General features: G+C 34.1%; 2 protein-coding genes across 5 annotated transcripts; both read left to right on the forward strand.

Annotated features, from left to right (window-relative positions):
- The first annotated feature begins 1,910 nt into the window (after positions 1-1,910).
- Positions 1,911-12,042, forward strand: LOC137834988 (RAF-like serine/threonine-protein kinase 20). The gene is made up of 9 exons (XM_068643273.2): positions 1,911-2,365; positions 3,285-6,279; positions 6,358-6,417; positions 8,986-9,138; positions 9,278-9,441; positions 9,690-9,837; positions 10,214-10,336; positions 11,083-11,170; positions 11,635-12,042. Exons 2-9 carry the CDS (start codon positions 3,520-3,522, stop codon positions 11,817-11,819), a joined length of 3,681 nt encoding a protein of 1,226 aa, XP_068499374.2. The 5' UTR covers positions 1,911-2,365; positions 3,285-3,519; the 3' UTR covers positions 11,820-12,042.
- A 1,433-nt stretch (positions 12,043-13,475) lies between these two features.
- On the forward strand, positions 13,476-22,097 carry LOC137834989 (RAF-like serine/threonine-protein kinase 20). Of its 4 annotated transcripts, none has more exons than XM_068643278.2 (11): positions 13,479-13,857; positions 14,611-14,723; positions 14,822-17,407; positions 17,531-17,787; positions 17,877-17,936; positions 18,463-18,615; positions 19,412-19,575; positions 19,937-20,084; positions 20,168-20,290; positions 20,599-20,686; positions 21,651-22,097. In XM_068643278.2, the coding sequence occupies exons 3-11, from the start codon at positions 14,932-14,934 to the stop codon at positions 21,842-21,844; spliced, it is 3,663 nt and encodes a 1,220-aa protein (XP_068499379.2). In that variant the 5' UTR covers positions 13,479-13,857; positions 14,611-14,723; positions 14,822-14,931; the 3' UTR covers positions 21,845-22,097. The 4 variants fall into 4 exon arrangements, with proteins under 4 accessions (XP_068499377.2, XP_068499379.2, XP_068499380.2 ...); XM_068643279.2 differs by having other exon boundaries at positions 14,611-14,704; XM_068643276.2 differs by having other exon boundaries at positions 13,476-13,857; positions 14,611-14,704; positions 14,822-17,787.
- The last annotated feature ends 1,425 nt before the right edge of the window (positions 22,098-23,522 follow it).

A 23,522-nucleotide genomic window follows, 5' to 3' on the forward strand; every position in this document is an offset into this window, starting at 1 on the left:
TATGCAAAGTTGACTATAAACCCAGACGAAGCATATTTCTTCCAAACCCATTGGTGCTCAGATTCCTTGACCAACGACAAGCCCTATATCTGTTGCATTAACCAACTTAAATCCTCCGCTTCCCACTCGAATAAGACTATCCTCCAGTCCAAAACCATCTTCATTCTTATCCTACCCAAACCCCTATTTGGTGTAGAGTTGCTTGGCTAGACAAAGAAACCGAGAAGAGCCTTAGGAACCTCTCATTTAACACACGTCATTTGACCAAGAGTCCTCCCAAAACCTAATAATCTTCCCATCGCCTAAGGCCCTTGTGACCTTATCCTCAAAGTTATTTCCCCATTCCTCAGACGACTAGACCCTTTTTAAATCCTTCCACCAAAGAGACTCCTTATTGCTACTGCTTAAAACTTTTAGGCCTTTCCACCCTCTGTACTTGGATTTAATGATATCTCCCTGTAAGCTTGTCTTCTTTACTTTTAACCTCCAAACCCACTTGGCAAGGAGTGCCTCGTTGAACAACCTTAGGTCTTTGGTACCTAGGCCCCACTCCTCTATAGGCTAACTTTGTCCCAAGCAACCCATGCTATCTTCTTACCTTCCTTCCCCAGCCTCACAAGAACCTTCTATGGATCTTCTTAAAGGAGTTGATCATCGACAAAAGAATCTTAAAGAAGGAGAAATAGAACAAGGGAAGTGAGGTAAGAACCAATTTAATCATACATATCCTTCTTGCCAAAGACAAAACTTTCATTTCCAAGAATCCAGTCTTTTCTGAAACTTCGCTACGATACCTTCGAAGAAGCTTGCCCTCCTTTCATTACCACCAATGGTTATCCCCAAGTACGTAAAGATGAGTTAATATATTACATTTTAATACAACAACCTAACTTTCTTTTAGAGAAATTAAATTTTAAACCAAAAATTTGTATTATTCAAAAAATTTATTATAAAAAACATATGATTTAACGAACTATTCATAGAAATGTTCAAAAAAAAAAAAAAACAAAAAAAAAAGTCTCACAAAAAATAATATATTACATTAGATAATTACACATTATCTAACAAAATGTTACTAAAAGAAAATAAAAATTATAGATACATAGAAAAAATACCACCAATTATCAATATGAACAAGAAATAAATATTGTATATTAATAAGTTATATATAATTTATGTGTATATATAGTTAGTTTCCTCAATGTTAAAAACATCCCATTTTCATTTGTATAACATACTCTTTATAATATTCTACAAAGAAAGTATGTGTATATATAGTTAGTTTCCTCAATGTTAAGAACATCCCATTTTCATTTCTATAACATACTCTTTATAATATTCTAAAAAAAAAAGTTTAAATTTATGATATTTTGAATATTTTATACATCCAACATTTTGCTTCTTTTGTCTATATCAACAATTAATAATAATATCAATGAATTATAATTTAAAGTTTTATTTATAATAAAATTAATAATAAAGATTAAATTTTATAATTATTTTTGTGCAGATTATTTTATCTCTTTTGTCTTTTTTAGTTTTCTATTTATTAGCCCATACCGAAAAGAGAAGTCGTGTGGCAAAGAGAAAGTATTTTATTATATAATTATATTAATTAAAAAAATAGTGTGTATTTATATATATATATATTTTATTATAATTGTTATTTTATTTTAATAAAAAATTACAAATGCTTCTATGATATAAAATGATAAAATTAATAAAAGGATTTATTTCTATAAATATATTTTACATAATTTTATTTTTTAATATAAATTTGAATAATATCTTTTTATTAATTTTATTTAAATAATATATTTTGTATTATATAGTTTATTATCATAGAGAAAATGCACAACCACTAGTTATTATATAATAAAAACCAATCTATCTTGCATCATATGTTCATCATTAAATGTACCTATTATTTTTTGAATATCAATACACATGATTTAACAAAAAGAAGTTAGTTGCAGAGAATTGGTCACGTTGTTCCTTCTGTATTTATCTCTAAGGATGGAGCTATATTGATTTTGTCTCGTTTGACTAAACCCAGAAATAAATATAAATAAATAATTATAAAACTAATTTCGGCATTAACGAAAACGGAAAGGACGGTGGGTGCAACTGGTAGAGAGAGAAAAAGAACCGTCCTTTACTGCAGAAAGGAGTTCAACAACTTGAAGTACAAGTTGATTCAAGCTGTTGTGTGAAACAAACGTTACTGGTGACACACTCAGAGGAGAAAAATACAAGTGGGTTCATCTCATTTTCCTCTCAAGCCTCTGTTTTTGGATGCAAAATTTGGTCTTTACTGTGATCCCTTCTTGGCCCCTGGCTGCATCTTTTGAGCTGAGAGCAATGGGTAAGACAAAGTTTTGTTTTCTATTAGCTTTTTTGCCTCATTGGGTGGCTAGATTCAGTTTCATGTTCTGTCGGTATTTTGCTGTGTTTGGGATTCTCTTTGTTGGTTTTTTTGTAGTTTTTTTTTGTCTCATTGTGAAGCTCAAGCATTGTAGGCAGAACCCTAGATTGGTTAACTTGGGTTGGGGATTGAGATGGAGTTGAAAGGTTCTGACTGTGTTCTGGTGGCGTCTAGCTTGTGTAACCAAAATTGTTATGTTTAAGTTGTTCTGTTTTTGTTCATTAGTGTTTGAATACTTGAAATACTTGTAACCAAAATTGTTTTCGTCTAGATTGTCATTTTTTTGATTGGTGATGGTAACGGTCTCTTTCTTAATACTTGAATATTGGATGCTTTACACCTGGAACGCAATCGTTTTGGCAGTTTTTATGCTTAAAAGATGACCAAAAGCTTTAAGACATTTAGGGGAATTCAATACCTACCTACACATTTTAGATCAGTTGACTGAAGAGCTTATATAAGATGCCGATTTCAGTGTCATCTTTGCAGTATATTTGAGAACTTACTGAGACATTTGCAAGCTGGCGTTGTCTCTTTGATTTGTACTCATTGAAATCATGCTCCAATGACATAACAGCTTTTAGCCATGGAAATGCAGTTAAAGTTGTCCACTAAATAGATTCGCTTTTCGTTACCTCTAAATTCATCATTTAGTACCAAAGTTATTTATTGCATTAGAATTTGTTAATGTTGATTTAGCACAAGGTACGGCCGTTGTGCTGACCCTTTTTATAGTTATTTGTAGCTTAGCATATATTGTTTTCTGCAGGCAGGTCATGTATTTGTTTTCATCTATTGTGACATCTTATTTCATGTTAATTAATTTCTGGAACTTGTCTTGATTCAATTTTGTTTGCAGGGAGTTTCCTTTATATTTAATTTGTGATTTGGGAGAAAAACTACAACAGTTCTTGACAGTTTTCAAGATTGCAGATACTTCTTCAAATTTTTAGACGGTGATTAAAACTGCTCAGTTACTAAAAGTGTAGTGCTTCAATTTTCACTCAATTTTTTAATGCATTTTCTAGTATAAAAAGGAGAAAAATGGTGTGATTGAACAATCAAGATTTGAAAACACGATTTCATACAATAACATGGAAACTAGATTTGATGAATGGCACCAGTCTGGATCACAGCCAGTGATGCAGGACAATCTGGATGGCACACATACCCGTAGAAGACCAGTTGACCTTAATACATCAGAAGTTAAACCTGTACTTAATTACTCTATACAGACAGGTGAAGAATTTGCTCTTGAGTTTATAAGAGATAAGGTGAATATGAGGAAGCCTGTATTATCAGATGTCAGTGATTCAAATTATACCCCAGGTTATATGGAACTGAAAGGCATTTTAGGCATCAGCCATGCAGGATCAGAAAGTGGATCTGATATCTCTATGCTCTCAATGGCTGAGAAATATCCAAAAGAATTTGATAGAACGAGTACATTATTACCTGGAGAAAGAATCAACTATGGGTCTATCAGGTCAATGCCAAGAACTTCATTGAATCAGGACAATAGACAATTTGTGCCTGGGTATGGCTCTTTCGGAGCTTATGATAGATCAATGATTATGAAGTTTCTTTGCAGCTTTGGGGGTAGAATATTGCCACGACCATGCGATGGACATCTAAGGTATGTTGGAGGCCAAACACGTATTCTTCGAATAAGAAAGGACATATCTTGGCTGGAGCTCATGCAGACAGCATTACAAATCTATAGTCAGGTTTATGCAATCAAGTATCAGCTTCCTGGGGAAGATCTTGATGCTTTGGTATCTGTGTCATCTGATGAGGATTTGCAGAATATGATGGAGGAATGTAATCATCTACAAGATAGGGAAGGATCACAAAAGCCTAGGATGTTTTTGTTCTCAATGAGTGATTTGGAGGATGCTCAATTTGGTCTCAGCAGTATGGGTGATGATTCTGAGATTCAGTATGTTGTTGCTGTTAATGGCATGGACTTGGGATCAAGAAAAAACACTACCATGATTGGTGTCAGCGTTTCTGCAAATGACATAAATGAATTGGACAGGCAAAGTATTGACAGGGAGACTAATAATGGAGTTGGTATAGAATCTATTGTACAAGGAAATCCTCCCCCAACTAACAATTTTGACTCATCATTGGCTTCTCAATCTTCACCATCAGTGCTACCAACTTCCTCGAATTCTTACGAAAAATATCCACTGTTTTATGGTGATCAAATGATGTGGCATGGGGAGCTTAGTAATAGTAATCAATACTTTATTAATCATGGCCTTGTTCCTTCTCATAAACCTGTTACTGGAGAGACTCCGATGATTATGCCTCCCCATATGCTTGTCAATCAACAAGGGATTTTGAATGAAGGTCTTCCGCCTCGAGGAATACAAGTACAAAATTCAGAAATACCAACAACATTTGCAAACAAGATGGTTATTAGTTCAATTCCACAAGTAAGTGACCCTGGGAAAGTTTTGGCCTCAGAATTACCATCACCCCCTCCTACTCAACTGCTTAATGGTTACATTAAAAATAATTTTCCTGAAGCATCTGTTGTAGTTACTGCACCAGAGGGGTTTTCATTGCATCCTCCAAACATGGACAAGCACCAAGATTATGAAGAGACTTCTTCTACATGTAGCAGTGCATTTGGTCCTACATATGTTGATTCCCACTCCAATGCATCTGACTTGAGTTCTCTTCATCCTCCTCCTCTTCCAAAGAGAGTTTACTATTCGGAGAGAATTCCACGGGAAGAAGTAGAGTTGCTGAACCGGTCCTCAAAATCCGATGATACACACAACTCTCAGTTTCATGTTTCAGATTTACTCTCTGATGTCAACCCACCAGATTCAGTTAGAGAATCAGTTAACAAGTTGCGTGATGGAAATCTGCCTAATCTAAATGAGGAATTAAGCATCACAGAAAATCCATTACATGCAAATGTCTTTGCTGTTGATAATGGGACTGCGAATAATCAAATATACAAACAGCTGCCTGATACAAGCACTCAGATAAAATCAAAGCTAACAGAGCATGTGAATCCTGAGCTAAGGCAGGCATTACCGGACAATGAAGGACACACAAATGTGTTAAATAAAGATAATGTTGTTGGGTTGGAAATGGAAATTTATAGTAATAATAGCTATAACAAACCCCTGATTGATGAGACAAAAGCCAATAAACTTGACTTGCATAATTTGCCCCAGGTTTCTTCTGGTAAGAACCTTGATGATCCTGCATCCAATCTTCCAGAGGTTGATTGGGGTGATACCTCTGTGAAGGAGTCTAATGACAATACTAATGTGCAAGCCTTAGCTGTATCTCGAAATGGGAATATAGATGATGATTTTGAAGAATTTCCTTCTGATGTCGTTTCAAAACAAGCACATGTTGACATCCTTATTGATATTAATGATCGGTTTCCTCGTGAATTTTTTACTGATATATTCTCTAAAGTAGTTCTTGAAGAAGATCCCTCTAGTTTCCATCCATTAACCTCAAATGGAGTGGGCTTAAGTGTAAACATGGAAAATTGTGAACCTAAACGATGGTCTTATTTTCAAAAATTGGCTCAAGCAGGGATTGATAGTGTGTCTCTTATTGATCAAGATCATCTTGGTTTTGCACCTGCGATAGGAAAAGTGGTTGGAGATGATAGGACTCAACATGTTACACCTTTAACAACTGATGAAGTTTCTCTGAACCATGCCGACTCCCACCTCAATTTTGTAGAAGAAAATTTGCTTGGAAGGATTGGAGCAGAAATGAAATCTAACTATGATCATTCCCAAGTGAATGACACTGAAAGTATGCAATTTTCCGCCATGATGGAAAACATTAGAGCTCAAGAGTCAGAATGTGAGGTATGATTTTAACTATTTTTGGTTTTGGACTATGTATATAAATATGTTTATATGCTTACAAAAGTTCTTATCACTTAGGTTGGGATGTTTGAAAAAAGGAATGGCAATGTACATCCTCTTGATACGAGTTCTTTACAGGTAAGATGCTTATTCATGCGTGTGAAATATTCTTGTGTTTGCAATTGTGGGTATGGGAACTAAAGAGGATTTTGCAAAAGAAAGTTCATTACTGGTTATCTTTACATGGATTGTTGTCTTGTGTATAAATTGATGCTACTTAGAATAACAATGAGAATGCATATTTTCCTGGTCTGATTCTTAACTATTCATTTAATTATCAAGGGTTGATTAGGTTGGGTTAAAAATTTTAGTTTGCACTCTGCAGTAAATTAGGAGGCTTGTATTTTAGTGATGAACATGACCTAATCATGTTAATCTATTCATACCCTTGTTTTTCCATTTAAATTCTCATGTCACAGAAATTGCAATAATTACAAAATCCAACTTTGTTTCTTTCTACTTCCAACCTCCTATATTTAGAAGAATGGTTTAAATTCCTTAAGCATGTATAAAATACTAATGTACATTGGTACCAGAAGGTTCCTCACTAGGTGATGGTATGGGGGAGGATTGTTTATGCAGCCCTACCCTTGTTTATGCCATGAGGTTGATTTTGTATATATTAGGAAGTAAGTCTGTGCCTAATTCAATCTCAGAAAACTGGCTTGCAAGTTGAGGAATGCCCTCATTTATATATGTAAATTGGCCTTATCTCTTGTCGATGTGGGTCTCCAACACACCTCTTACGCCGAGACATGTATGAGATTAGATATTTGTGGGTGGTCCGATATCTGTCTGATAGCAAGTGGTCTGGAAAGTGAGTGACACGATAGGTTTTGAGTTATGATCTTTTATCTCCTTTCTGATCCTCCTACGATCCTCGAGTTTAACAACATTGCTTGCTAGGATAGACTTTGATACAATATTAAAAACTGGTTCATGTCTAATTCAATCTCACAAAACCGACTTGTAAGGTAAGAATTGCCTCCACTTTGTTACTGTAAATTGACCTTATCTTTAGTTGATATGATATCTCCAACAGTATTCAAACCCATGACTAACCAATCACCAATGGTCATTGTCTTTTCAGTTTCTAATTGCATCAGTAGTTGTTGATTCCTTCTGTTACATAGAACCAAAAGAGAGGATAAAGCTGGATATACTGGAAAAAATTGTTAATATGAGGCTAGAATTGACAATGTGTTATTATATAGACTGTTGCTGATACATTTTAGGAAGTTTTATATGTTAGCCTTACTGTATTTTTGTTCTATATCATTAGAGTATCTTGCAATTAATACTAGGATTGTATATGTAAACAATCCATAATCACATGGATTTGTCCCTTAGAATAAGTTTTTCCTATTTCTTAAAATTATCTGCAGGTTCCTGTATATATATAAATCTGATGCATCTCATAAAATAAAATATCATAGATTATTCCTAAAATTGAGAAAGGAGAAATCAGTTAAGATAATTAGAATAGGTCAGTTAGATATAAATAGGGGAAGAAGGATGGGATATTCATTTTGTGAAAGGAAAAATCCTTCCCTTCACAAAAAGATTTCTCCTTTCACAAAGAGCTAATGCTCAATCTACAAAATGAATACCCCCCTTTCCTATCCTTCTTCCCCTATTTATATTTAAGTAATGTCTCAAGTAACTAATTAACTTATTAATATTCTAACGATCTTAACTGATTTCTCCTTCTCACATCCTAACACAATGTGTGGAGACTAAGACATTTCTTTATGTGGATTGCAGTTGCTTGCTGTTTGTCTTACAACATTCTCAAGAGGAATTAGCTCTAAGATTTCTTTATATTTTGCATTGATCATGATACAATACAGTTTAAATATGTCTTTTGAACTTACTGATCATAGATAGTTAGGCAGTCTTTGTCTTTCTTTAGTTGTTAAGTGCTACTTGCTTGTACTAAGTACTGAGGCTTCAATAATCTATACAGTATGTTAATAATTTTGGTGGTTCTTCTTTTGATGAAAAGGTGTGTGCTTTACCGGACCAAAAATTTGATGAAAAATAGGTTTCTATCTAGAGTAAGTAAATAATCAAATTCTTTGTCAAGTGTCAACTACTGCTCATTCGGTTATCTCTGTACTTCCTAATAGTTCTTTCCTGCTAACTTTACCTTCTGAAATTACTTCAAAAGAAAACTTACGACACTTTACTTGGGGTAACCACTGATGAGATCAGAAACTTCCCAAAATAATTGAATCAGATTAGATTATTAAATTTCACCAATTTCAACAAGAGGTAGTGTGTGTCTCTGTTACTTTCATCTAGTGGAGCTTCAAGGGTGTTATTGGGAAGTAGAAGTTATTAAAGTTATTGATATTTTCTATTTAACTATTCAAATTATTTGGTAGCATGTTCATTTGACATGATCTATATCATGTAGACTAACAATGCATTTTATGTGCTTGTCAATAACGTTCTTGGTTTTAGTATCTGTCTTCGACCTTTTTTCTTCCCTCATTTGACCTTGTAAAGTGTATGCTTCTAACCAACTAGCTATTTTTTTTTTGCCTTCACAAGTATTCATGGGCTTCAGATTCATTTTCTTGCTTGATCACTGGCCTGAAAATCTTTAATCCATTCTTGTCTTTATTGGGGTGCAAATTGCAGGTCATAATGAATGACGATCTTGAAGAGCTGAAGGAACTGGGTTCTGGTACCTTTGGGACAGTGTATCATGGAAAATGGCGAGGAACAGATGTTGCCATCAAAAGAATAAAGAAAATATGCTTCACTGGTCGATCATCTGAGCAAGAGAGACTGGTAAGTTATAATTTAATTTATGTTTGAAGGCATGCACTATCTCTTTCCATTTTAGCTTATGTCCTAACTTGTATTCTTTTTTTCCTTCTCACTATATTTACATGAAAGTCCTTATCACTAACAGATGTTATTTTTTCAGACTGTAGAATTCTGGCGGGAAGCTGATATTCTTTCCAAGCTTCATCATCCTAATGTGGTGGCATTTTATGGTGTAGTGCAGGATGGACCAGGAGGAACAATGGCTACTGTTACAGAGTACATGGTGGATGGTTCTCTTAGGCACGTGTTACTTCGCAAGGATAGGTAACACACCTAGAAAAACATTTTTGTTATTTAGTTTTATTAACCAATTTTTCCTAAAATGTTGATTTTTATTTCGGATAATTTTATTTAGAAAATAACCAGTATGGTGCTATTTTATCAGCCCAAGGCTTACTACGGCCTCTTATTTGAATTGAAAGTCATTGCATAAAACAATAAAAATTCCTTTCTCATACGAAATGAATGATAATACATGTATTTTTCTGAAAAGGATTTGGATTTTGTTGCAGGTATCTTGATTTTCGTAAAAGATTGATAATTGCGATGGACACAGCTTTTGGAATGGAATATTTACACTCACAAAATATTGTACACTTTGACTTAAAATGTGACAATTTGTTGGTGAACATGAAAGATCCTATGCGGCCTATATGCAAGGTATCTAACCTGCAGGACTTTTTCTTCAGTTTTTATTATAAAATAGAACAGAGATGAACAAAAGAGAAAAAAAGAAGACAAATGATATGAGAAAGAATATCTCTTCTATTCTTTTGTTGAAATCTAAGTAAATGGTCTGAATATATACAAACAGTACACTCATTCTAGGTCTAGCTAAAAAGAAAGAATGAAAAAAAAGAGTCAATCAACAAAGACTAGAATCAGAAAAGACAAAATAAAGAAAAACAGAAAAAATACAATTAATGTTGTTTTCTTCTAGAACTCTTTATATCCATATCCTTTAATAGTTTTCTATGAACATGAAGTTTTCTGTATTTAATAAAGGTTGAGAAGACTAAGACATTTGCTTTTCCAGGTTGGGGATTTTGGATTGTCAAAAATTAAAAGAAATACCCTGGTTTCTGGTGGTGTGAGAGGGACTCTTCCTTGGATGGCACCAGAGCTTCTGAATGGTAGCAGCAACAAGGTCTCAGAAAAGGTAGACTTCGTATCTGTTTGAATGAAATGCTTCTTCTATGGTCACATTTAACTAAGCAGCTGAGTTGTGTTGGTCTCTCTTCTAGATGATAAAATAGTGGCAAAAGTCTGTTTATTAGATCACTGTATTTTGGATTATGTTCTTCCTCTCATTTGTCAGTGGTAGTTATTGATTGAGTGCTGTAGTGGATGCAGATTGCTACGAAGTTTGAATGGTTGAGTGTGTCAATTTGTATTGTAGCTGTCTATGCCACAATCTGGCCTTTAGCAGCACTAGAGTGAGGGGTTTCAGAAAAAAGCTATTTTTTTGACCTCAAAACAGCATCATTTTGGGGTGTATTTTAGGGGCAAAGTTGAAGTTTCTCTACCACTTTCTATAACTTGAAAAAAAACTAATTGAATTATGAATAACCTCTGTCCCAAATTTTTGTGCAGTTATTAATTTTCGAGCATTTATATATATTCTATAAATTATTTAATTTCTATGAAAAATGTCTGAATATAGGCCATCTTGCTATGTGTTGCTATGCAAGATTGATAACTTTGCATTGTAGTATAAATTTAAGTAAAATTATTTGTCTTTGAACATTTTAAACATACAAAATTTTCTGTTTATATTGTACTTCTGGAAATCTTTTCCCTAAGGGAATAGGAGTTTTACAATGTTTTTATTTCACCTCTATTTCTGTTTAGATTCACCTTGTCGCTTGGAGCTATTGATTGCTGAAATTGATTTTTTATTTGTAGGTTGACGTGTTCTCCTTTGGCATAGTATTATGGGAGATTCTAACCGGTGAGGAGCCATATGCCAATATGCACTATGGTGCAATCATAGGTATGATCTTTTTCTTATGTTCTTTTTCATTTCTGTGCAATTACATTCTTGCAGTATCCTCCTGAAATTGGTTTCTTCTTGTAATTGAAGTAAAAATATTTGGAAAGCTTCTTCGATTGTTTCTTAAAACAGTGAGCACACCAGCCTATGTGACATTAGTAATCAAAGTTGAGAATTAAGGTTGGAGAACTGGGGAGGGTTGGCTTTCAAAAGAACCACCACTTTCAATGAAAATGTGCAATATATCAGATTACAGAAGGTGAAAAGGAGGAGAAAGTTTACACCTAGGACTCTGTGCATCATACTAAAATGTGTAACACAACTACGTTTTAAAGATGATATGTGATCATAGAATAATGCAATGTTCCATTTTATGGATTGTTTGAAATATGGATGGATTAAATGGACCATTCCAATGAATCATTAAAGTATCACTTCATTCTAATAGCTTTCTGCTTATGCAGGTGGGATTGTGAATAACACATTAAGGCCAACAATACCAAATCATTGTGACTCTGAATGGAGAAAACTGATGGAGCAGTGTTGGGCACCCAATCCTGCAGCTAGGCCCTCCTTCACAGAAATAGCCAGTCGATTGCGCATAATGTCTGCAGCAGCTAAATCATCTGGCCAAAAGACATCTAAATGATGCTGATGCTTGTTCTTATACCAATGTTGTCATTCATGCTTTTTCTTGGTTAAAATGGATACTGCTGAGTTTATTCATTCAATGGCACTTCAGACTTGTATTTCATTACCAGGGGAAATGCTATCTGGTTGGTATATTTTTTCGATCATTCATTGTTGCCTGATTAAATTGTTGTACATTCAACCACATTAGTACAAATTTAAACTTCCCATTTTAATTTCTATTCAGCTCCTTGATTGTGTTTTTTTTTTTCTTTTTCTTTTTCATTCTGAATTCTACTAATTAGAAACTCTTGAAAATTTAGATCTAATTTAACTTTTCAAAATCTGCTATATAGATTAAGTTTATATCTATATATATATATATATATATTATAATTTGGTTAAAATTTCAGGAAGATATATCTTCTTAAATATTAAAGTTTAATTTAATCTTATATAATCGGTTTATAAGATTGAAGTTCGTACTATGAAACATTCTTATTTCTAGCTAGTCGTACTATAAAATATTCTTATTTCTAGTTGATATGAGATCTTTAATCGATGGGAGATTTTTAATAATTTTTTTTAAACAAATCTTTATTTTTCATTAGCATCGAGAACAACCAATTTTAGGATTTAAACTTCTTTTTCCCTCATTATGCTGTACATCTTTTGTACAAAGATGTACAGGACAGGAGCAATATGGGGGAGAGAGTTAATATATTTTAGTGGGAGATAAAACAGGTTAGAAAAAGCTATACTCTTTTTCATATATTTCTATTTATCTTTTTTACTTCTTATCAAATGAACTAAATTATAAAAATTTCACAATACTTTTTTCTGCTTCTCATTTATTTGAACTTTATTAAATAACTAAATATTCAGTTTTAATTTTACTCTTTTTTATTTTATCAACTCATTTCTTTTCTATTTCAATTCTCTCCATTATAGTACATTCTTATGTTGGTGCTCAATGACACAGAATAACTCAAATTTGATAGTAAAATTAGTTTCATTTGGTTTTATTCAAACGATTACTAGAATAATAATTCACGTGATATAGTTTTTTTTTTCATGTTTATGCACCATTTTAGTTTGATAAAAACGTATATAGCAATATCCAGGTACAGGAAAAGATAATTAAAACTTTCATATCTTTATATCTAGACAAAGAGAAAATAAGGAAAATACATTTTTTTTTAAAATAAAGAAAAGACAATTGATTCATCATTTTATAAAAGAAAAACAAGAGACTTCAATATTTCAACAAGTTCCGTTTAAAAAACAGAATTCCAAAAATTGCATATACAGAAAATTGAAAAATTTGACCAAATAAATCAGAATTTAAAAATAAATTACATATTCATATTTAGAAATATTTACATAATTAGCATTTACAGTAAGTTTACTCGTTATAATATGAACTTAGTGTATAACAGTTTAAAAAAGTTTTTTCTAGTTATACAAACATAGTTTATGCAATTATTTTCTTCTGTCATCAACAGGTTTTTATTATATGCTTTTATGAAGGTTCACCTTCGGCAATTCTAACGTTTTTCAACAAGTTGTTCATAAAACTTTTTTTTAATTATATTTTTCATTGCATATGATAATATAATAATAATAACGTTAATTTCTGTCCTTATAAAACCAACACGTGGCTAACTATTAACGAACTATTGCAGTAAGAATAATAAAAAAAAGGTTGAAGTTTTTGGACATAACTGTTTCTTCACTCCTTTGACTGTTTTGCTGACACCAAAAAGCTTAATTTATTCCAAAATTGAAGAGAAATAGAGAGAGAAAGAAGAGATAGTGTGTGCTGTCATTTTGTTCCAAAGGGATCATTGAAGTAGAAGTAGATTCAGACTGTTTTTGAACCCAAAAGAAGAAAAGGTAGATCAAAAGATGGGGTAGACAAAGCTGGATTCTTTTTGGTTTCTTTCCCATATATACCTTTTCATTTGATTTCAGTTTCCCCCCGATACCTGCCATGGCTCTTCATCTGAAACCTTCTTGAGCCATACCTTTATCAAGCTCAAAAAATCATCAGTCAGGTATTTAGTTGATCTGTTCCATCCTTTTTCCGATTCAGCCGTGTTTTATTATGATCAGTAATGTCTTCTGCTGTTAATTGAGTCAAACTTGATTTGTATTCTTATGATCCTGCATGCTGTGTTTTGACTGGGAAAGGTTAAATTAAGAGTCAAGTTTCATAATTGGTGAATTATATATGATCATGGGTGAGTTGAGAAGAAGTGATCTAATATACAGGTCTCTTGTTAGATGACCTAAATATTTTATTAACATATTTTTCCATTTGTTTTGCTAAAAAAAGATGGGTAATATATTTTCCCCCATTTTTCAGCTGTTGTTGTTGGGTTTTGATCCTCCTATTGGTATTAGAAAACAAAGTCATTGAATTTTACGACAATTTCCACTTTATAATTCTTTTTTCTCTTTTTTATGTAGTTAGTGTAAGTAAGGAGGAGTGATTAAGGAATGGAGTAGGGAATGAAGAAAAATCAACCTTAGATTGATAGTATCCTAGACTTTCAGATTGTAAGATATAGTTTTTGAGATTTTGCGTTCTTCAAACAACTGTAAGAGGTCAAGACAAAATTTTATTTCTCGTCTGTGGCAGTTAAATAAATTGCTAAGTATGAGTTTACAGTAAGTTGAATTTTTTGACATGTTGATATGTTTTCTAATTGATTTTAATTGGTATAATTCGTCCCATTATGTACTTGTTTCTGTATCTTGCTACATCTTACATGCTCAGCAGTTTCTAAGTTTCATCATGCACACAGGGTGACATATTCGGAAGGTAGTTTGATCTTTGAAGGAAGTACCTAGTGTTAAGAATTCTTAAGATTGCGGAAGCTTCTTCATGTGTTGATTATGGTAACAAACTTGAGCATTGGTAAATCTTCTTTCTGACCCATTGCCGTGGGTCAAGATTTCAAACTGTTGGAGTTGTTATCAGTCCTGTTTCTGAGATTTGGAAATTTGAATTTACAGTGTTTGGTGCATTATTTCTACATGATGTTAAGTGTCTTCCCAGTACTACGGCATTACAGTAAATCCAGGCATTTAGCTTTACAAATGAGGCTTTGACTAGACTGCCAAGGATGCAGAAACATCAATACAATTCCATGGAATCTAGAAATGAGGAATTTCATTCTGCATCGCAATTGGTCCCGCAAGACCTTCGTGAAGGCATGCATATCAATGCACGACCTCCAGCTTATAACATGTCAGAAAATAAACCTGTGCTTAATTATTCCATACAGACAGGTGAGGAATTTGCTTTTGAGTTTATGAGAGATAGGGTGAATCTGAGGAAACCTCCCTTTCCAAATGTTGTGGGTGATCCCAACTATTCGACAGGCTATATGGAATTGAAAGGCATTTTGGGACATACAGGATCTGAGAGTGGATCTGATATATCTGTGCTCACAAAGACTGAGAAGGGTCCAAAAGAGTTTGACAGGAGGAACTCTTCTCAACACCAGGACAGAACTAATTATGGTTCAGCTCGATCAATTCCTAGAACTTCATCTAATCAAGAAAGTTACCGAGTCCTTCATGGTACTGCCTCTTCCAGTGCATCTGAAATTTCATCCGTGAAGATGAAGGTTCTATGCAGCTTTGGGGGTAGAATATTGCCAAGGCCTGGTGATGGAAAGCTTAGATATGTTGGGGGTGAAACGCGTATTATTACTATAAGAAGAGACATACGTTTTCAGGAGCTTATGCAGAAAACATCATTAATTTATAGTGAAGCTCACGTGATAAAGTATCAGCTCCCTGGAGAAGATCTTGATGCGTTAGTTTCAGTATCTTCTGATGAGGATCTGCGGAATATGATGGAGGAATGTCATGATTTACAAGGCGAACGAGGATCAACAAAGCTTAGGATGTTTCTGTTCTCTATAAATGATTTGGATGATACTCAGTTTGGCATAGGAAGCATTGACGGTGATTCTGAAATCCAGTATGTAGTTGCTGTCAATGGCATGAACATGGATTCAAGAAACAACTCAATCCTTCATGCTGCAAGTGGCTCTACCAATAACTTGCATGAATTGAATGAACAAAATAATGAGAGGGAGACCAACAGAGTTTTGATGGACTCATTTGGTGTTAGTAGCTCATCTTTGGCTGAGAATGTTAAATCATCATTGACTATTCAATCTTCACAACAAATGCTTCCAATCTCCTCTAATGCTTATGATACCCATCCATTGTTTTATGATGACCAAGTTATTCACCAAGGGGAAGCTAGTCAATATCCACTACAGCACGGTCTTGGTCCTTCTAACAACTCCGCTCGCAATCTTGGAGAGATTCCAGTTTCTATGCCTATTCATAATCTTGTTAACCAAGGGATCATGAATGATGGACAAACATCTAGTGAGTTGCAGGTACAAATTTCAGCTGTGCCAGACATGTTGGTAAAAAGAAAGGGTGATAATTTCATTCATACAGGCAATGATACAGGAAAAGTTTTCCCCTTAGAAGCACCATATCCTATTGCTTTGCAGCCATTTGAGGGGAATTTACATGCTAATTTACCAGAGGCACCATTTACCGCTGCTATATCAGAAGGCCTTCATCCTGCACTGCCATCAAAGAACAAGAGTAAGCACCAGCAGTCTGACGATGCCCATTCATTAATCGGTAGTATGAATCCCACACAGACTCCTAAGTCTGGTGAAGATGATTTCTATACTACACCCATTGATGCATTCAGCCGTCCTCAGGTTGATGCTGAGTCCAATGTGATTGATTTCGGTAGCCTTGAACCACCTCCACTTCCCAACAGAGTCTATTATTCAGAGAGAATTCCAAGGGAGCAGGAAGATTTGCTGAATCGATCTACAAAGTCAGATGATGCGCATGGTTCTCACTTACTCATGTCAGATTTGCTTTCTGACTTCAGCCAGAAGAATTCAGAAACAGAATCCAACGACATATCGCACAATGGGAATATGTCAAATCTGAACATTATGTCTAGTTCAGCATCAAAGCCTTTACAAGCAGATGGTAATACCACTGATGATGGATTTGCCCCACCACCAATATACAAAAAATGGCCTGATACAACAAATAAGTTGAATTCAAAGTTTTCACTGCATGTGAATTCTGAGTTGAAGCAAGTGTCAGCAGATAATAAACTTTCTAGAATTGAGGACCAGGTCCTTTATTCTGAAAACAATACCAATCGCTCCAAAGACAACCATAACATCCTCTTAGTTGATGAAACCAAAGGTACTGGACATCTAGCATTTCACCAGGTTCTTCCCGTTGAAAATCTGAATCTAGTATCGAAACCTGCAGACCTCAATTTGGTTGAAGTTTCTACCAGGGAATTGGATAACGGTACCAAGGTTCAAGCTCTGCCTTTTCCTTCAACTGGAAACACAGGCCAAGATGTTTCTCAAAATTTCCCCCCAGAAGTTAAACCAAGATCTACTACTCAGGGAGACATTCTTATTGATATTGAGGACAGGTTTCCCCGTGATATCCTTTATGGTATGTTCTCCAAAGAAATACTTTCCGAAGATTCCTCAAGTATTGGTCCGTTACCAACAGATAGAGCAGGTTTGAGCTTAAACATGGACAATCATGAGCCTAAAAGTTGGTCATATTTTCAGAACTTTGCCCAAGAGGGGTTTGATAATGTTTCTCTAATTGATCAGGACAATCTTGGTTTTTCGTCTGCAGTGAGGAAAGTTCAAGATGGGGATAGTAAATCTCAGCAGTCTGCTGCTCTACTGGCAGATGGTGCTTTGGCAGGACACAAGGAATCCCGCCTAAATTTCGGTGGTGGCGAAAATCAGAAAAATGTACCGGCAACAACTAAAACAGAATCAACTCTCTTTCAACAAAAATATGAGCATTCCCAACTAAAGGGCAATGAAAATAAGAACATAGATGCCATAACAGAAAATATAAGACCACAGGAATCTGAATACCAGGAGGTATGATATTAACTGTTCTTTTATATTAAGAGGCTGCACAAATTTTCTCTTTTTGGTGACAAATCTTGCTTGTAATGGATTGAATTTAGGATGACAAGAATGAAGCAAGGAATGTGGGTTTAGCAGGGGATTTTGACAGTACTGTGCAGGTATTATGCTTGGATGTATTATTTTGTTTGCGTTGATGTCTCGTACCTGCCTGCCATTTCTGCAGAGAATATAATTTTAGTCTACCTTTCTATTGCCCACTTCAGAAATTGAGTTCAATTTCCATCTTGTCTCAAATGAATTATTTTATAACATATGCTCCAAAACTTATAATATTAACTAATATGAAATTTTATAGGTGAAAATATGTTCTGGCTGGATATTTATTATACCTTGCATAATTACTTTGATGCTACATCTAAGTTTATTCTTGAAAAGTAAAATGTCACTCTTGGCTAACCTTGGTGTTAATTGTCTCATTAATCCACAACCATTTCAATCTGTTTTCCCTGTATCATGCATTCTCTAGTGAGATGATGACAATATAAATTTGTTTCTGTAATGTTAACCAGAAGAACATCTATACTAGATGATGGCTTCGTTGCTTTGTATATTGAAATTATAGAATGAGTTCATAAGATTTACTAACATTGAGTTTAATAGATATATTTATAATGCCCGTGGCAGTTCATAAAGAATGATGATCTTGAAGAGCTGCGAGAGCTGGGTTCTGGTACCTTTGGGACTGTATACCATGGAAAGTGGAGGGGATCGGATGTTGCTATTAAAAGAATAAAGAAAAGCTGTTTCGCTGGTCGATCTTCAGAACAAGAGAGACTGGTAATTTGCTTATGAGTGATTCTGTTTCTTCTGTCCATGTTTTAGATTCTTTTTTCACGTACTTTTGTCAGGTCACTCTGTCAAAATATGGATGTAAATATTTTACATTTATTGTATAATAAATTTAGATTTGGTAGTAGGAAATCCTTAAAATTAAAGGATGGGGATTATGAGTTTATTCGGTAAATTTGCTCCTATTCACCAAGAGATTGGAAGATTGAACTACTCCATAAGGATTGAAGTAGTTGACTTTAAGAATAGACTCTAATTGACTTCTAATTTGGAGGGTCCTATGAAGCTTGACTGTGATAATAAGTCAACAATAGACATTAGACATAATCCCATTTAGCATGATAGCATAAAACATATTGAAATTCATTAAAGAAAAATTAGAAGAAGGTCTAGTCTGCATGTCATATATTCTGTCCCGGTAGCAGGTGGCTAATGTGCTAATAAAAGGACTGAATAGCTCAAGCTTCCACAATCTCGAAGATATCTATTCCTCAGCCTGAAGGGGATGTCGAAAATATGGATGTAAATATTGTGCATTTGCTGTATAATAAATGTAGATTTAGTTATAGGTAATCCCCTAAAATTAAGGAAGCTTATTTGGTAGATTTGCTCCTAGTTTAGAGTCTTTATTTCCTTTAGTAGGATTATCTTTAAATGCCCATGTACTGTTTTGTTTTGGATTCAAGGAAAATAATTCCACAATTATTGCCTTTTGCCCACATGTTTTCCCACTCACTCTTATATTAAAGAGGCTTATATTGATGGTATTCATTGCCACTCACAGACCATAGAATTCTGGCGTGAAGCTGACATACTTTCCAAGCTTCACCATCCAAATGTGGTGGCATTTTATGGTGTAGTTCAGGATGGACCAGGAGCAACATTAGCGACTGTCACTGAGTACATGGTGGATGGTTCTCTCAGGACTGTTTTGCTTCGTAAGGATAGGTAATGTATCCATTCTCCATGGGAAGGGACCCTCTCATATCAAAATTCACATGATTTAATCATGTAAAAGATCTCTCTCTCTCTCTCTCTCGCTATCTTAATAAACAGTAAATATGTTGTGCCTTATCAAAATTGGTGAATATTTATAAAGAGAGACAGAATTTCCATACAACAAGGTCAAATGAAAGTTTACATGAGAGTATCCATTACCATCATAGTAATTGATTGCATTTCTACGAAGTTGCAATTATTTTTCAATGAAAGCCCTGGCATTTTTCTAGTTACTATAATTCTTAGATACCACTAACTGTTTTATGAAGAAAAATGGTCAGAGATTTGCATGATCTCATTGTTATTTCAGATATCTTGATCGCCGTAAGAGTTTGATAATAGCCATGGATGCAGCTTTTGGAATGGAATATTTACACTCAAAAGATATCGTGCATTTTGACTTGAAATGTGACAATTTGCTTGTGAACTTGAAGGATCCTTTACGGCCAATATGCAAGGTATCTATTAAAGTTGGGGATTATTCATTCTATTATAATTTTTTCTTCACTGTGACAAAGCTAAGAAACTTGCTTTTTACCAGGTTGGTGATTTTGGCCTATCAAAAATTAAGAGAAACACCCTGGTGTCTGGTGGTGTTCGTGGAACTCTACCTTGGATGGCACCAGAGCTTCTAAACGGTAGCAGCAATAAGGTCTCAGAAAAGGTAAATTTTCTATGATCAGTGGAAATTAAAATCACGGTTAGTTACAAGGAATATGAAAATACCCAACAAGTTGATTTTGTATATTCCTTCTAAACCATATTGAAATTGTCACCAACAAGGTTGTAGTTCAATTGGCACCTGCACCTCCCTATGTTTTTAAGACTTTTTTTCCAATTTGTCTCACAAATTTAACACTGAAAAGAAGAAACAAATTACACTATTTAGTGGATTATATTGTCCTTTATTGTCTCTTCTACCTCTATTGTTTGAGAAGCATTGATTATTAATGCTCTTACATCTATCTTTAGGTTGATGTCTTCTCTTTCGGCATTGTCTTATGGGAGATTCTTACTGGTGAAGAGCCATATGCTAATATGCACTATGGTGCAATTATTGGTGAGGTCCTTTTCTCTTTTCTTTGGAACCTTGTTTCCTGTTGTATAGACTCTAATAGTCTTTCACCTTTCTGAGGTACTAGTTTGTATCAATTGAGTACTTACATAAAATTGATAAATCTATTAAAATCTCACAATAATCAGGCTAAGCTGTGAAAATTTAACTATTATAAAACAGATCAAATGTGCAAAACCTGAAGGCCCAGTTAGATTATGAAAATTATTAATCAAGATTAAAAGGCCAATATAGCTAAACCAAAATAAGGACATGTCTGCAACCATAAAGACTTCTAGGAGAGAAAAAATATGAAGACAAAATGTGACTTGCTAAGTTAAAATTAGCTTATAATAAACTAATTAGTGGAAGCTCTGACCTGTTTAGATTTTTACTTTTTTAACTTCTTGATAAGGCAATTTTAACTTATGGAGATATTCATTTCATGTTTAAATTAAAGTTATCTATACTTCCTTACAAAACAAGCTTACACAATCTGAAGGAAAAACAATCAGGATAGCAGAAACTCATTGCACAAGCTAAAAATCTTGTTTATTACAACATTATAATTTCAATATTTTCTCCATTCCTTCCTTGAAATGTAAGTTTCTAGAGATATGTTGTTTCTATAAGTTTGCAAAGACATCTCACATTGTTGATGAGAAAATTATAGAAGACAAATGATTTTGCTAATATGTATAATTTTAAGAACAGCTGAGATTTATTTTTAAATTCTGAGTTGCAGTATCATATGGTATACATAAAATTACATTGCCCTTGCATGCATGCAAACTTCTAGCATCTATGAATTTTTTAATTCTTCTGGAACTGGAAAACAAACTTTTTTGAAAAGGAAAAAACTCATTCTATTAGTGTGTCATACAAGTATCAGAACTGACATACAAATCATTAAAGAAATCACCCCCTATCCTAAAGAAATTTTTCTCACTTTCTTGCACACTACATGCAGGAGGTATTGTGAATAACACATTGAGACCTACAATCCCAAGTTACTGTGATCTTGAATGGAAAACACTAATGGAGCAGTGTTGGGCACCCAATCCTGCAGTTAGGCCATCCTTCACAGAAATTGCTCGCCGTTTGCGTGTGATGTCTGCAGCTGCTATTCAGAACAAAGGACAGCTCCACAAGGCATCTAAATGAAAATCAACATATTTGATCTGATTCCCATATATAGTTCACTTGATTATGCTCCAAAATAGCTATATATATGTATATGTATATGTATGTATAAGGGCCAACAATAATTGTTTGTATTGTAGTTTTCTGGTCCTGCTCATTTTGTTGTTGATTGTTGAGAATATCAGAACATGTAAATGTGTGTGAAAACCACATAAACGGGCTGTGCAAATTAATTATTTGAACATAATGCTATTTCCACAGTGAATTATCTCTCCTTTTACTTTCTCAGGATATAGTTAATTAATGGATATGTTTTTTATACATATTTCTATAAATACTTGTAGAGGAAAAAAACTTCTAAACCATCAACCCTAAATTTCTTATTTTTCCATGTTACAAACAAATAGGAAAGTGAGAATGATCAAATGATACATTTATTTATCACCTTTTTATTATTTAAAAAAGTATAAAAGTAATTAAACATGAATTATTGTAATTCTTTTTTTGTTTCACTTAACCATCAGAGTTAAATGATATATCAAATTCTATTGTTTTATTCTGATTTTTCTTCTGCTGCTGTTTTTTAAATTTTGATTTATTTCTAACTATATCATCGACGTTATAAAAAAAAAAATAGTTATGAGAGGATTTAGAAAAATAAGAGAAATTTGAGATGATAAATATATTGAGAGGTTGCTTGACCACGAAAAGCTAAAACAAATTTCTGTTGTGATGTCATTAATTTTTATGAAAGATGTTTATTTCTTGTTATTTTTTGTAAGTTCTAAATTTAATTTTCAAAATATTACTCCTCCACACATATTTTATGGAAGATGTTTATTTTTTATTTATTTTTTGCATTGAAATCATTCAAACAATGCAATACAATATTTATCAGGTTAATGAAATTTGTTGATATGTATGTATGCAATCCAATATTTGTTTATTAATAGAAAGATAAAAGTATACATACGACTGATATGTTTAATGTACTGTCTAGGCCGAAAGGTCAACCGAAAGGTTGTACCAAAAGTCTCGACCGAAAGGTTGTACCGAAAGTCTCAACCGAAAAGTTAAATATAAAAAGTAAATAAGTAAAATTAAATTAGTGATTATAGCAAAGCCCATAAGATGGGCCCAAATATACAGGTGTGTGTTTTCAAAATGTTAGGTGCAAAAAGAAAAGACCCAAGTAACTCTTAAGCCCAATAAGAGAGCCTTATAAATAGAGGTTCAACTCAAGAGGTAAGGAAGATTCAATTGATATGATGAACATAAAACTATATCTGACTTTGGCATCGGAGCGCCTTGCAGGTACACACACCCACCTGTGAGGAGAAGAAGCCGAGAGCCCAACCCGAGAAGAAGCCGAGAGCCAAACTCGAGTAGGAGTCGCGAGAGCCCAACCCGAGAAGAAGCCGAGAGCCAAACTCGAGTAGGAGTCGCGAGAGCCCAACCCGAGAAGAAGCTGAAAGCCCGACTCGAGAAGAAGCCGCAAGAGCCCAACCCGAGAAGAAGCCGAGAGCCCAACTCGAGGAGAAGCCGAGAGAGTCCAGCCCAAGTTCGGAAGATTTGTAAAGGAGTTGATCTTATCAACCTTATTCTAGTGTTCTTGGTCCTTGTTGTAAGAACATTTTGGCGCCCACCGTGGGGCCGAGAAGTAGCTGAAAAAGGTTGAAGACAAGATGAATCAAAGAGA

Source organism: Phaseolus vulgaris, chromosome 5 (assembly GCF_051622355.1).
Source record: "Phaseolus vulgaris cultivar YP4 chromosome 5, ASM5162235v1, whole genome shotgun sequence".
NCBI classification, from domain to species: domain Eukaryota; kingdom Viridiplantae; phylum Streptophyta; class Magnoliopsida; order Fabales; family Fabaceae; genus Phaseolus; species Phaseolus vulgaris.